Source organism: Tachypleus tridentatus, chromosome 3, assembly GCF_004210375.1.
Source record: "Tachypleus tridentatus isolate NWPU-2018 chromosome 3, ASM421037v1, whole genome shotgun sequence".
Lineage (NCBI taxonomy): Eukaryota > Metazoa > Arthropoda > Merostomata > Xiphosura > Limulidae > Tachypleus > Tachypleus tridentatus.
The window spans coordinates 95,603,365-95,618,214 of NC_134827.1; the positions used below are offsets into that span (position 1 = coordinate 95,603,365).

The 14,850-nt window shown below is 31.9% G+C and overlaps 1 protein-coding gene across 1 annotated transcript; it reads left to right on the forward strand.

Annotated features, from left to right (window-relative positions):
* The first annotated feature begins 1 nt into the window (after position 1).
* Positions 2–10,146, forward strand: RpS3 (ribosomal protein S3). Its single transcript, XM_076495762.1, has 5 exons — positions 2–157; positions 2,255–2,479; positions 4,008–4,102; positions 6,695–6,882; positions 9,924–10,146. The coding sequence occupies exons 1-5, from the start codon at positions 128–130 to the stop codon at positions 10,094–10,096; spliced, it is 711 nt and encodes a 236-aa protein (XP_076351877.1). The 5' UTR covers positions 2–127; the 3' UTR covers positions 10,097–10,146.
* The last annotated feature ends 4,704 nt before the right edge of the window (positions 10,147–14,850 follow it).

Genomic DNA, 14,850 nt, shown 5'->3' on the forward strand with positions numbered 1-14,850 from the left:
GTTTCTCAACAGGTGGATCTGTTTTCAGAAGGGAATAAAGCTATATTTTCAAATATTTTGCAAAATTTATCACATTTATAATTTGGCCCTCTTGTAGTGGTAACTCTCTTTACATTTAGGTCTAATCATGGCTACTACAATATCGAAGAAGAGGAAGGTAATTTATGTATCTGGTATTTTAAAATCTTCATTTAATACTGAAATATGTGTATAGTTTTAACTGCGTATAATTGGTACTTTAGGTTTATGTAAATATTTGCATTTACAGGTTGTGATCACCTCGATTTTGGATGGATTTCATAACATTCGTAGTATTTTGGAAATGGAACGTATTGCGGTTCCAGCTCTTTGGTAGGCTTAATTAAAACTGAAAGGAGGTGTAGGAAAAATAAGCGTCCTAAACATTAATGCCTTTACATTATTTTTGCGGGACACGTGACTAAAATTTTGATTTAAAATTAAAATTAACGGATTGTCTTCCCGTGGTATTTAAAACTTTGAAGTTCGCTTAACATTTTTTAGCGTTATTCGTATGGCAATATATTGAATTAAAAAATAGTATAAATCGACTTTACACTTTAGCCTTTCACATAAACTTCAACATTTATATAAAAACACCCAACAATAACTATGTTTTATGTAAGGTTCGAATATTTGTTTTTAAAATTATAACAAGGATAAGTCAGTTTTTAAGGAACTAACAAAAAAGATTAGCATGGGCATAGTCTATACAAATTTAGATTGGAATTGAAAGGCTGTTGTATAGGGACAGGTTTTATTTTAAGGTGAGAAAAGATATGATGTTATTGCTAAGGGAATGTAGTATTGATTTTTTTTTTTTCTTTCTTAATGGTGAGGACGTAACAATTGTAAGTGTTTTTTCACTTGCAATTTTAGTTGCACATTTTAACACCTTAAACCCTTGTAATTTCCAATGGATGACTAAAGCCCTGGAACAGCCCTTACTCAAAACATTACAGTATACTGTAGACTTGGTTATGTTCGAACTACACACATAATGTTGACTTGATTATTAATCAAAATCATAGGTAAATTCTTCCATTACAGACTCAGAAATTTGAACCACACAAAAGTATTTTGCAATTTTCTTTTGTTTAAAAAAAGCTTTCAATTTGTACAAGAGGAATATTGATACAATCTACAAAAAAAAAGTTAAATGTTAGGAAAAATTTACTTTTGTGATTATCTGATAATGCTGTTTTAGTCACTACATTTTCTGTCATGGACGAGCTGCATGTCTCTGCTGTTTTTACATGTAAATTTTGTATGGAGTTCTAAGCGTGAATGAGTGTGTATGATAACACAGTATAGTTATGTTTTTCTTTGTAAGTGCGTGGACAGGCAAGCATTTGCAAAAGAAAGGAATGCTGATGAAACAAATATTTAGTGAGATTAATTTTTAGCATAGGTGCTTATGACAATAAAACTAAAATAATATTTTGATTAAACTATTGTATAGTTTTTATAGATTACGAACATTTCTAACATGTTTTGAGAAACATCTGACAAAGTTGTGAAACTTTCATTTACTTTCTTATTCATCAGAAAGTTCTATTTGTTTTATGGGACATTTGTTAATGTACTTTTGCCAAATGGAACTGTTAACAACCCACTGTTAATAGTATAAACAGTGTACGACAGGCAAATGTATAATGTTCAACAGTATCTTCCCTTTCAAAATGGTGGCCCGACATGACCAGGTGGTTAAGGCACTCGACTCATAATCTGAGGGCTGGGGGTTCGAATCCCTCTTCCACCAAACATGCTTGCCCATTCAATTATGGGGGCATTATAATGTGACAGTCAATCCCACTATTTGTTGGCAAAAGAGTAATCCAAGAGTTGGCAGTGGGTGGTCTTCCCTCTAGTCTTACACTGCAAAATTAGGTACAGCTAGCAGATAGCACTCATGCAACTTTGTGAGAAATTCAAACCAACTCAAAATGGTACTTTCATTTTTATATTTTTAATTGAGTTATACTGTTATTTTTTAAATGTTTTCATGAAATAAGTGAGATCGGCAAGATACCCAACTATCTAGTATACTCACTACAAAAACTGAAGTAGTTTCAGTTTTGTAGTGCACTTGCAGGTTTTATTATATGCATTAATTTCTGTAACAAAATTTTTTAGAAGTAATTCTACATTACGTTTTCAGAGATTGGTTTAAATGTTTTCTTAAGATGAAAAGTAAAATTTGAGAGAAGTGGGCTTAAATTACTATTTTTTCTAGTTTGTTGCTGATGGTGTCTTTAAAGCAGAATTGAATGAGTTTCTGCGTCGTGAGCTTGCTGAAGATGGTTACAGTGGTGTAGAGGTGCGGGTCACACCAACTCGCACAGAGATCATCATCTTGGCTACGAGAACACAAAGCGTGCTTGGAGAAAAGGGACGTAGGATCCGTGAGCTAACTTCTGTTGTTCAGAAGCGTTTTAACTTCACTGAGGGTAGTGTGGAGGTAAGTAAAATAAAAAATACATTATTGTTCTTGGTGACGAGAAACCCACTTGAAATAAAAATGTATCTCAGAATGGCTAACCATAGGATTATAATTCTAAACAGTTTTGGTATGTCATTCCATCAAGACAAATTCTGATGAAGTTTTGTTATTTGTAACATCTGGTTAAGGTCAGTTGATGTTCTGTGTAGTGCATCTAAATTTTGGCATCTGTTAAGAAAGTCGTTAGAACATAGTCCCTATTTTTGGTGCAGAGATATTGTTTTTTTTTATCATGTTTTGAAGTGGTTTCTGGATTAAGTGATATGTTCATGTTTTATTGTAGTCATGAAATAATGTGAACATGTTTTTTGTAACAGTGGTACTAAGATTTTCCCATCATTGCAAAACTCAAATTCCAAATAAAGAAGTCTGATAAATGTTGATTTTCTACAATTGTGTTATAAGGAATAAAGATTTAATGTTAAATGATCTTAAAAATTTGAAGTGTCGGAGAAATGTTTTGAAATCTGAGCAGTGATTACTCATTGACTTTTGGCCAGAACAAGTTACCAAAATACAACCTGGTGTCAGTCATGAATGAATGGTTAAATGTAATTTCTTACTCCTTATTGATAAAGATTAGAGTTGATTGTTTTATGACTTTTTGTAATCTTGTTGTTAACAGTATTGTTGGTCATAATGCAAGTAATAATGTCTTGCAAGGTTCAAACATGGGTATTTTTACGTACATATACCAAGCTTGCAGTGTAAAATTATATCTATCGTAAAAGTATAATAAAAATAAAATTGAGAAACAATAAAACTAAATATATTAAAATTTCTAACCACTACTGTTATGAAAATAGCTACAAAGAAAGAGTTTATCTTATGAAATGACAGGACTTTTAACTTTTTCACCAATTTACACTGCTCTAACACTAGTAAAAAATACTTTATTCAATTTATAATTAGTATAATAAACTATCTCTAATTATATTGTAGTAAAATATGAAATTTAATATGAAAATACTAAACATTTAACCATTTCTTGTGTTCATTGTACATAACTTAGTTTTTTTTGTATTGAAATGAGTAAGAAGCTGCAATAGTACACACTGGGTTTGTTACTTGGATGAATTGGATTTACTATAAATCTGTTTTTGCCTTTTCTTAATACTCTTGAATTATCACAATTTTTTGATTACATTTATTTTTAAAAGGTAATTTCATTAGTTGTTTTAAGACTTTTTATAGTTCTTATAAGTGGTAGACTTTTATTTGGCAAATTAAAAATTATGTTCACATATAATTAATTACTTAAGTTTGAAAAAATGAAGACAAGTTTAAAATTTCTTGTATTTCTGCTACTTTTAAATAAGTTTTTGATTTTTCTTAAGATGAAATATTCTTTATTAAACAAGTATATATTGCATTAAAATTTTTCATTACAATCTTAAAGAAGTTGTATCCTATTTAATTTTTTTTCTTAAATGAAACAAACTGTAATATTTAACTATAAAACTTAAAATCTTTTACTTTGCTGTAGTTATATGCTGAGAAAGTTGCTGCTCGGGGACTTTGTGCTATTGCTCAGTGTGAATCCTTGCGTTATAAACTAATTGGTGGACTTGCTGTGAGAAGGTAATGCCATGTTTTGAAATGTTCAATGTGAAAAATACAACTTGCGTAATGTTTAAGAATAATTATTAATTGGTTGATATGAAATGAAATTTGAATTACAGTATACCATGCATGGTGTATTTTTTATACTATATTAAGTATAAAGAATGTTTCTACCATGATTGGTATAAGGTTTCATCAGGTGTTAACCAACCAGTCTGTGATGACTTCATGCAAAGCTTATTTTAGTTTTAACTCTACTATCCTTCTAATATTTAGTAATTAAATGTTGTATGGATTTAACTGTTTTGAATTTGATAAAATAATAGAGAAACTCCTCACTTCTTAGATTAAACACTAACAATTTGAGCCTGGTACTCATAAAAGCAAACTGGCACAGTTTTAACTTTCAGGATACATTTTTGTTACTTTGTTTGGTCTAACAAGTTCATAGTATATCCTAGAATGTGCCTTCACTATTTTGGCACATTTGTGTGTATTAATCGTTAATTAGAACACTCGCATATATGCTGTTCCTACGAAGCTGGTACACAACAAATGGTGTTTTGTGTGTTTACATAAATCTGTTATATCTGTAGATAATGTAATTAATTAACATATGTTGGGAAGTGTTATTTTCAAATGGTAACAGTAATACAAGTATGGATTTTTTTATGAACACAACTGGTGAACGTGACTGCACATATTTCATAAATTGATAGTTCTTTTGTAAGCTGGTTTTTACAACTGAAATGCAATATATTTAATGTATTTAGTTTTTTATAGTGAACATTTTTCAAAGTTAAATTAGTAAAGTTTGAAAACAGTAAAATGCATCTTAACAGTAATATTCTTACCAGCTCTTAAGTTTTAGGACACATCCTTATGATTTCCTTCGTACAATACTTTTTAAACTTGTCTGTGGGTGTTCTACAAATTTTCTAAACATGAAATAAGAACATTTTTGAAAGATTCTTTAACCCTTTCCAGGTGTGACACAAGCCCAAGACCATGCTATGGTGTTTGTTGACTTGTATCTGAACTTTTATTGAACTACAGTTTCATGAATTTATGTAAATAAATTTGGTGTTGAACTGTAGATTATAATTCAAGTTTTATACATTGTTTCTTAATTTTGAATAAACGGTTAAAAAGTCGAACGTCTTGAATGCACCACTGTTAGATTTTTGTGATATTAAAATACCAAGTCTGTTTCATATAAATTAGAAACTCGCATTACCGGTATTGACAAACTAGAATGTAAATTAAGATCTTTATTTTTTCTGTTTTGCAAAGATTTTGCTTATATATTGAATCAAACAGTGGCCCTGCTAACCTTTCTATTTTTGGAAATGATCTTCAATGTGTAATGTATGAATAACCAATTGAAAGCTAAGAATGTCCCCTTGGGATTTTCTCAACCATTTTAATGTGCTAGGTGGTTTTGTTCTTTTGAATCAATGTTTAAAACAAATAGGCTGCGACTTTAGTCTGCTTGAAATTTATTTTTTTATACCGAAGTATAACTCAGTTATTAAGTTTGATAAATTTTGAATTGTATGGTATTATAGTAATTATTATTTTTTATTCAACTATATATATCAAACCTAAAAAAACTTTATGTCCTAAATTTTAAAGGCCTAGCAACCTATGTTAAGAACAACTGAGTACAAAGCTTGTAGCTAAAAGAGATACTTGTTTGCTTTACTTTACTGTCCTATGTTTTAAAAAAAATGTAAACTTATTTCTAAATAATAGTACATAACAATTAAAATGTTACTGTATGTAATAAAATACTAGTCTACTATATCAAAACCAAGGCAGAATCACTTTTATGTTACTGGGTACAGTAACACGAGTGAACGATGTCATTGTAACTTCTGTATTGATACCCAGATACAGCAAAAAAAAAAATGTACAAATGTATAATGTTATGAGATTTAAGCTGTTTAGTCTAAACATATCTTTTTATTTGTTCCCATTTCTAGAATGAATAAAGCATAATTTATATTTTTTCCTAATTTTTTATAGTTGTTATAACAGTAGTCAAATTTACCAAACCTGTACAGAGATTTATTAGTGAAAATAAGTTGTTTTTGTTTCTTAAGAAACATTTTATTAAATATCTGTACATAGACTTTTATGTGAAACTTAAATTTTCTAATTCATAAAAGTAGTTTTAATCTGGAAATGAAAATTACTTTGTGTTGCCTATCCAACATGCAAAAAGAAAAACTGCATAACAAACCTTATGATTTGATAAAATTTGTTTCGTGTATGAAAACAATGCAATGTTTACTCATAAGCTGTTAAATTTCATGGAAATGTGCTTTCTAATTTAAACTTAGCATGAAAACTGTAACAAGCTCATTGGTTACAAGGTTAATTCTGGAGACCAAGCTTGTGCTGATAGTTAAAACTGTGTCAGAACTTTTCTATTTTTCTGTTGAATTCTTCAGTACTTTTAATAAGAGTTATGTGGAAAAGCGATTGAAAAACAAAGGATTGATTGAAGGCCAGTTAATAGTGATAAACTCTTTCAAAATACTGCTGCAAAATTTCTCAATATTATCTTAAAACTTTTTTCAATGTAATTTTTTGATTTGACTATAGAGCCTGTTATGGTGTACTCCGTTTTATCATGGAGAGTGAAGCAAGGGGGTGTGAGGTTGTAGTGTCTGGAAAACTTCGTGGTCAGCGAGCCAAGTCTATGAAATTTGTTGACGGACTCATGATTCACAGTGGAGAACCAACCAATGACTATGTTGAAACAGCAGTACGTCATGTTTTGCTAAGACAAGGTAATTTGTTTTATGCTTAGAAGCCTGAAACTGAAGTGTAAGTAAATAAACAAAGTCGGCAGTTGTCGGATTTAGCAATGATAATGAAATATTAGGTTGTACATCATGTAAATTCAATACTTATATTGTATGAATGTTTGGAATGATTTTAGGATGTAACACTTGCTCTAAATATATATTTTTGAAGATGGGTGTTACATAAGTTTAATTACTAATTAAGGCAACTACTGCCAAGAGCATTATGACACAAAAATCATTTTTCTTTGCTTTATCCACCACCCTTTCAAAATATGTGAAATGTAAATTATTCATTGTCATAATTTTTATGGCCTTTAGTTTTGTTTTGTTAAAGTTACTGAATAGAAAATTACTCCTTTTGCCACACCCACCTGTCATGTCCTCTTTATCAGCATTTCTTAACAGTTCTGTTTTTAATCACATATTTTTATAACCAATAGAAAGCCAAGGTTTTCATCCATCAAATGATGTATAACGTTGGGTTTTGGACGAATAATTGTCAGTTTCACTCGGAGTACAACCTTTGTTCCTTTTATCATATATTTACCTATAACCAATAGAAAGCAAAGGTTTTCATCCATCAAGCGACATATTGTACAAATCGTATTTTCACTGAGCAGTACAGCCCTTGTTCCCTTAAAATTAATGACTAGCTTGAATGAATTTGTAACAGCTATTGTCATAGCTAGAAGGCCAGAAATACTTTGAAAGTTGTATACTTTTTTCATGTTAATTTAATAATGCACCAAAGAACACGGATTAAGTAAAATTATTTAGTGTATTATTACCATTGCTATAAAAACTAGGGTTACATTTGTCAAAAAAATGACAGCAATATAAAGATGATTAACTAGTATATTTCATGTTTATTGTTTATTTGTTATAATTAAAGTAACAAAGGTAAAGCTAATAATTCTAATAAATGTTACACAAGACATGCATGTCAGCAACTTGTGGATAGTGTGACTGGAACTGCATGTGCCTTGAGGCACTTACAACTTATGAAAGTGCAGATGGTGGTCATACACAGTTCAAAGGGCAGTGAAACAAAGTTTAATTATAAATATTTGTGTATTGTTACAAGTTTAATGCTACTTAAGATAAATGAACAGTTTTGTAATAATTTGGAGTATATAGTCTTGCTGGATAAAAACATCTGAAATATATTTAGGTTTTAGGAAATTTGAGATGAAAAGTACTTTTAATCTTAACGTGAAAGTTACTTTGCATGTGGACTGTTTGAAACAAATACTCATATTGATGGAAAATCTTTGTTTTAGTTTATTAAATATTCTTCACTAAAAATGAATTTTTATATATGAGAGACTTGTAATGTTAACTGACAGACTCATATTTTAAGATACACTTTATTGAAAGTTTCAAGTGTTAGATATAAAAATACTTCAAATGAGTACAAATAAGTAATGTGGTCGGTCATACTCACCGCGTCTGTGTTGAGAGGAGGTTTAATTGTTCATTTATGTATTTAAACTTGACAATTTGGAAATGTTACTCATTACAACACATGAAAAACATTTAAACAGCTCTAGAATGAGTTTCGGGGGTGATAAGTTAACTTAAAATAATGAATTTCGTTTTGGGATCATCTACATTTTGTATGCACTGCCACATCGTTGCAAGTAACTATGTGTACAGATAATTTAGTGTTTAAAGATATGAAGCTCATTGGTAGTTCTACGGTTAAAATAAATGTGAATTTGTAGTGTATCAAAGTACATTTTCATCTGAAGTCCTCCATGAGGATTTCTTGAATGAATTGTATGATTAAAATATTTATTTCTGAAGTTACTGTAAATTTTAATATGATTGGAAGAAATTTTAAATACAAAATCCTTAAGGAACATCTGAGGTGAAAATGTTAAGATTTATGAAATAACCAGAAATAGTATTTTATAATTTGCTTCCTGTAGGAAGTTGTTCCATACTTGTCAACATAAATGCCTATGTTTTGTTGTTATTGTTGCTTTATTTATAGGTTTCAACTTTTCCCTATTATCATCAAGAATCTTCACTAATGGTTTTCTTCAGGTCATTTGGTGACCTATAACCTCGTGGTGGGTTTAAGAATGTTGGTAGCTAGCTGGGTTTTTGAGACAGTGGTCTGTTTCATGTGTATCTATTTAACACTCCTACGAAAAGACGTTTCTTGTCCTGATTTCTCCAAGCCCGTTCCCCTGGCTGTGGTTTCGCTAGATAGTAGATAGGGACAGTGGGAATCTCGTTAATCCATTCATTAATGGATTTAAATGGCAATTTCATTTAAATACAAAATTATTAGCCTAATATTAATAACCTTTCAAGTTGCTCTGGAGCCTATTAGGCCCCACTTTTCGTAAGAGTGTTAAGTCTTATCTGTGTTTTTAGAGGCTTGTTTCACTTACCAATTTTATAAAATTACAATAGTAACGGAAATTGAATTGTTATTGTGGGTTTAATACAGTTTTCAGTTACTTTTGAATAAGCAGTCACAAGTATCATTGTCAAAATCTTATTTTGTAAATGTGGACAAAAACTACTCTCTGTATTACACCACTCAGATGACTTTGTAGGTGTGATGGTGAAGTGGATACCATACTATGTAGAGACATTACAGTACAGGAGTGCTATGCTAATTGGTATTGTGGTATCCTCGTGGTAGCTGGAGTTCACATTCGCTGTTTACTTTGGGAAGTGTAAATTTCCAACTGTGCATAACATATTTCTTTGAATTATCTTTGATAATGTGGGATATGGGTAACTTGTTTGTTGATATTTTGTGAACCAAATGTATTGGTGTTAAACGTGTTTCCGGTCGTATGATGGGTAACAATTTCAGCAAAAGTATACTGGATTATCGTATGTAAATATGAGTGTTTATAAAGTATGACTCGTTAAACTATAATGTAACTTGGGACAATCTTCAAAATAAGTTTATTACTTAAAATCATTTCATTCTACATTGTGGTGTCTAAAGTTACCTTTTTGTGATAAAATAAAGTATTAACTATTATTTTCTCTCGTAGGTGTACTTGGTATCAAGGTGAAAATTATGTTGCCTTGCGATCGTAATGGCAAGATTGGCCCTAAACGCCCTCTACCAGATAATGTTACTATAGTAAGCCCTAAAGAGGAAACTGTGCCCCAACAGCCATACAGTGAACAGAAGGGAGAGAAACCTACAATGCCTGCTGTTTAAAAATCGTATTCAACAGAATTTATAGAAAATAAATTTGGCTTGGATATTTCCATACTTGGGAGTGTTGTTATTTAACTGGCAGAAATGTCGCCCAGTGGGGTTGGCTGTTTGTGCTAGTAATTAATAATTGCAGTATTCATACCTCATTGTTTAAAAAAAAAAAAAAGTCAAACATTTTCAAAAACGTTCTTTTTTTCTGGGAAGTACTACACGAGAAGAAATTATCAGATTGCGCTCTTTATATGCAATGCGAGTTCTATAGTACCACATATATAGTAATTACATCGATAAATTTATAATCAAACCTTTGCATACAGTCTCCTAGTGAAAGTCGCGTTCTTGTTATAAAACCCTTATTTAAAATTGTTTTCGTACAAAGAAATTTGTTAGTGTTATTTTTCTGAATGAATCTTGAATAATTTTTGCTCGCCAGCAATACGAAGCGTGAGGTATGCGTATACTAGATTCAATTTTACCTCATCAAGATCTCTGCAACCTGCCTTCAAATAGCCCGGCATGGCCAGGTGGGTTAAGTCGTTCGACTCGTAATCTGAAGGTCACGAGTTCGAATCCCGGTCGCACCAAACGTGGGGGCGTTATAATGTGCGGTCAATCCCATTATTCGTTGGTAAAAAAGTAGTCCAAGAGTTGGCGGTGGGTGGTGATGACTAGCTGCCTTCCCTCTAGTCTTACACTGCTAAATTAGGGACGGCTAGCACAGATAGCCCTCGAGTAGTTTTGCGCGAAATTCAAAAATAAACCTGCCTTTAAATTGAATTCTTTTAGGCAAGATTAGAATAAATTAATCTGTGAAACCTCGAGAGCGATCAAATACGTCAGTCGAAAGGGTTTGACCTCGTGAGTCCGAAAGTGTAATTAGATCCTAAATCTAATTAAGATCCGTCAAAAGATAACGGAGCTATGAGCTAAAAGTTTGTACTTATATAACAAAAACAACTGAGATCCGTTCTACGAGCTGTTCAGCCGCGGCTAAAGACAAAGATACAACATTTAATTAAATGCAAATAATATTTATTCGGAAATTTCATTTATTTTCGTACTTTTTATGTGAGTGCCACATTTAAATACTGTAAGATCAACCTTCTTGGAAACAGTCTCATCATTGTTTATTAACTATCGATATAGTTTTGTGAAGGAATCCATAAAAAAAAAAAACGCTTGAGAACGTTTGCTGTTGAGTATGGTTGGAACACTAAAAGTTAGGCCTATAAAATTGCCTATATGTTGACCTCTATAGTTGTAAACCTTGAATATTTGCTATTAGGCGTAGAGTTATTCGTCAGTTCCAATAGTTTCTTCTTTTCACTAAAAGTTGTATTTTTATAAGGTGAGCAGTTTCTTATGGTGAAAAATCCGCTATTATTTGATACATTCATACCTATGTAAACATGCCAGAAGCTATAGAATTACAGGCTTTTATTATCTTCCTTTGTTTCTTAGTCTTTGGGTAGTGAAAAAGTATAGTATAAGTTATGTCGCTCGCATTTTGTGTCAATATTACAATTAAAAATATTAAATATAAAAGCCATATATAGTAATAAAATATTACAAAATAAAAAATAACGTATGAAAATAATATATAATATAAAAATATTAAACACCAAAAGTAAGGCTTCGAACATTGACATCACTTAAACGAAAAATGCGCTTCTAGCCAGGACTTTTGAATCAAACATAATTACGCATGTGTAAAGTCTTATATTTTACTTTCTCTATTTTAATTTATTTAATTTCAAGTGGTCTGAATCCTATTTCACGAGGTGCCGATCGTTCTGAAAACAAGAACGACAGAAACAACTAAATGAATATATGTATCATTATTATTTTCTATTGACCTTTTAAAAGATGTTCTTGGCAAGATAATTAAATTATAGGTTTTTATTAGCCAGGAGTCTTGAAATCACAAATTTCTGTCTCGTACAAACAGAAATTGTCTTGTATGTTTAGAAATTTGCTATCATGATCAATATCTACTTCCTTTGTCTTTTAACAATGGTTCTGCAGCTGAACTTTCTTCAGATATAAGCCATGGCACTATAACCCTAGTCTTGTGCAATTGTCTACAACCAGTACTTGAATGATAGGTCCATGGTTTTCAAGCGGATTCAAAGCAGATCAAATGAGTAGAAATCCATTGGAGGAGTGTGACAGATATTTATATGATTCCAATGTCTACGACTGTTGATTTCTAAGAATGGATGAAAGAACTTAAGCTTTGGCTTGCTTCATATCTTTGTCTGTTGCCTCTTTAACTTAAATATGCACAGTTTCATCACACTTTTGGGGCTGAGGGTTATTTTTTTAACAATAGCGTTCATTCTGAATGCATTTTTTAAGAGCACGTTGTTGTCTTAAATACTCTTGGCCAAGTTTTTCTGTTTCCGTAGAAAACACTGGTTAATATTTTTGAAATGTTGTATCATTTGACGATTTTTCTTTTAACGGTCTTGACATACTAATTATTCTATTTGGACAAAATGTTTACGTATCACATTTAAGCTGGAATGAAATTTCTAGGCACTTTAGGAAACCACTCAGCGCATACAGGTGCTTGTCTCTCGTGCAACCGTAGTTCTTGAAACCTTGTGAGGACTTAGATTTGCTCCTTTAATGAAAGGTTGTTTCTTGTCTTGTTGTTATTTCTTTAATATATTAAAATTACATTCATAAAATACGTCCTCATCACATGAAAAACAGCCAGATTAACCCATTGACTGCTAAGTACTTCAACTGCTATGGCAACTCCGAACCAAGTTCAAAATACAACTCTAATGCTTCTATATTTTGTAACTTTTTCGTGACGCCATTTTGGATCGAAAGTGAAACAACTTGTGAGTAGGTCAAATGCATGTATGGTGCTGACTTCTAGCGTTGAATTTAGGTACTATTGAAAACGAATTTACTCGTCCGTGGCACTGTGTTACCGATCGGGTTGGACGAGTTATCTCGTCTACGGCACTGAACAGGTTAATGAAAGGAAAAAAAAAACAACAGACGTGAATCTCTTAAGCTCATTGAAATTTTAATCATTAATTTTTGCTGAGAATAAGCTGGTAGTGAATGGGATGATATGTACATGCCTTATAAAAATATTGCCTTTGTATTCCGTTACTAAAGTGTACATTATAGGAATTTGGTATGAAAAGATTAAAGGTATTATACTAATATCGAAAAGGAAAAAAATGTTTCGTGTGTGGGCATTCTGGTTGTCTATCTGGTCGGTGATTTACATATAATTTATTTTTATTTTGTCACCTGTTGCGCATGTTAAGCTACAAATAAAAGAAACGCAAGTTAATTTTTGTTATTTTCTGTTTCATATATACATATATCGAGCTTTATTTGGGATATAGAAGCTTTTAAATGATACATGTTTATAAAATGATTACATTGCTATGTCTGATGCTTTAAACAGTTTCGTGTTCGTGTTTATAGAAACTTTTTGCTTGTGTAATTAAAAACAGCAACAAAGAAACCGACATTTTCCAAACATCTTAACAATATAATAAATTACTATCGTAAGAATCTGCGTAAGGCTTTCTTACTTACACCTCTAACAACTATATCAGTATTTCTAGCTTGCTGTTTTAATTATTTTTCTGAAAGCAAAGGGTCAAAGTGGTAAAAGAAACAGTAAGGTAGCGCCATCTATTACCAGACACTTGGTGATAGCACGAACTCTCGCGCTATCGTTCCTTCCAGGTATCGGACAGAAGGTGTTACGCTGTTAGTTTCAGCACTCAGGGTGTATGTATGTTTGCTTTGAATGATGCGGTAAGATCTTAACTTTACATTTGTCTTGGATAGTTGAGACATGTAACAGGTGTGCAATGAATAAAGAAGTGATGATGTAACCAAGATTAATTACAGTAAGTCACTGTTATCTGACGTGTTTTTGTCCAGTGAACGGAAGGACTGCTATTGGTAAAAACAACCGTTTCTGTTTGTGGGGTTCAGCAAACTAAAGTTTGGGTTCGCCAGCAGCATCAGAAATGTTCTAAGTCAGCAACAACTTAGTTTATGTATCGAAAGGTTAAAGTGTTAGGGTTTATAGAAAAAGGGTCGCTTGCCTCGTTATATTCTTTTTAAAACAGTCATGATAAATGCAAACCAGCAAAATTAGTGGTAAACAGAAAGACTGGTGTCAGTTGCATTGGATATTTTTTGGCGCGCACTTAAAGAAACGTAGGTTAAATTGATAAAACCTATAAGACGAGACGTTATTTTAACTGCCAGAGTAAGTTCTGTGTTGAGAGTAATTCAATATTGTTAACATACTTGGGTAAATGTGTGGACAAGCTTCATGACCGATAGATCAGAAGTATCACTATTCATCTCAGTAAAAGACAGAGCACGAGAGATTAATGCACGAGTAGCAGGGTCAACAGATGGACAACTACGACGTCAGGTTAAGTGTGAGGAAGAAGCGGTCAGAGAGAAAAGGTTGAGAGTGATAGAAAATACACATTTAAAAGTACTCGACTTTGAACGCAAAGAAACGAACGAAAACAGTGGAGGTCCTTTTCGCGTAATCGAAGTACAACAGGCCGAAAATATAAACCATCCGACATGTGTACTGGTCAGACAGCAGGGGAACAACATGAGTGTTTCCACTATAGTAATGTCAGCAAGTGAGCTCGCCTGTCGTCGCACGTGTAGAACTAACTTTCCCCAAGTACCAGAAAGTCAAGAGGAGAGAGAGAGTGGTTATATGAATCATGACAGTCGGAGAA

Bases quoted from the DNA above. Each gene is read 5' to 3' on its own strand.
- RpS3 (XM_076495762.1), top strand. From the start codon at position 128: ATGGCTACTACAATATCGAAGAAGAGGAAG. The intron at 2,480-4,007 runs GTAAGTAAAATA...ACTTTGCTGTAG, and splicing joins TCACTGAGGGTAGTGTGGAG to TTATATGCTGAGAAAGTTGC. The intron at 4,103-6,694 runs GTAATGCCATGT...ATTTGACTATAG, and splicing joins GGTGGACTTGCTGTGAGAAG to AGCCTGTTATGGTGTACTCC.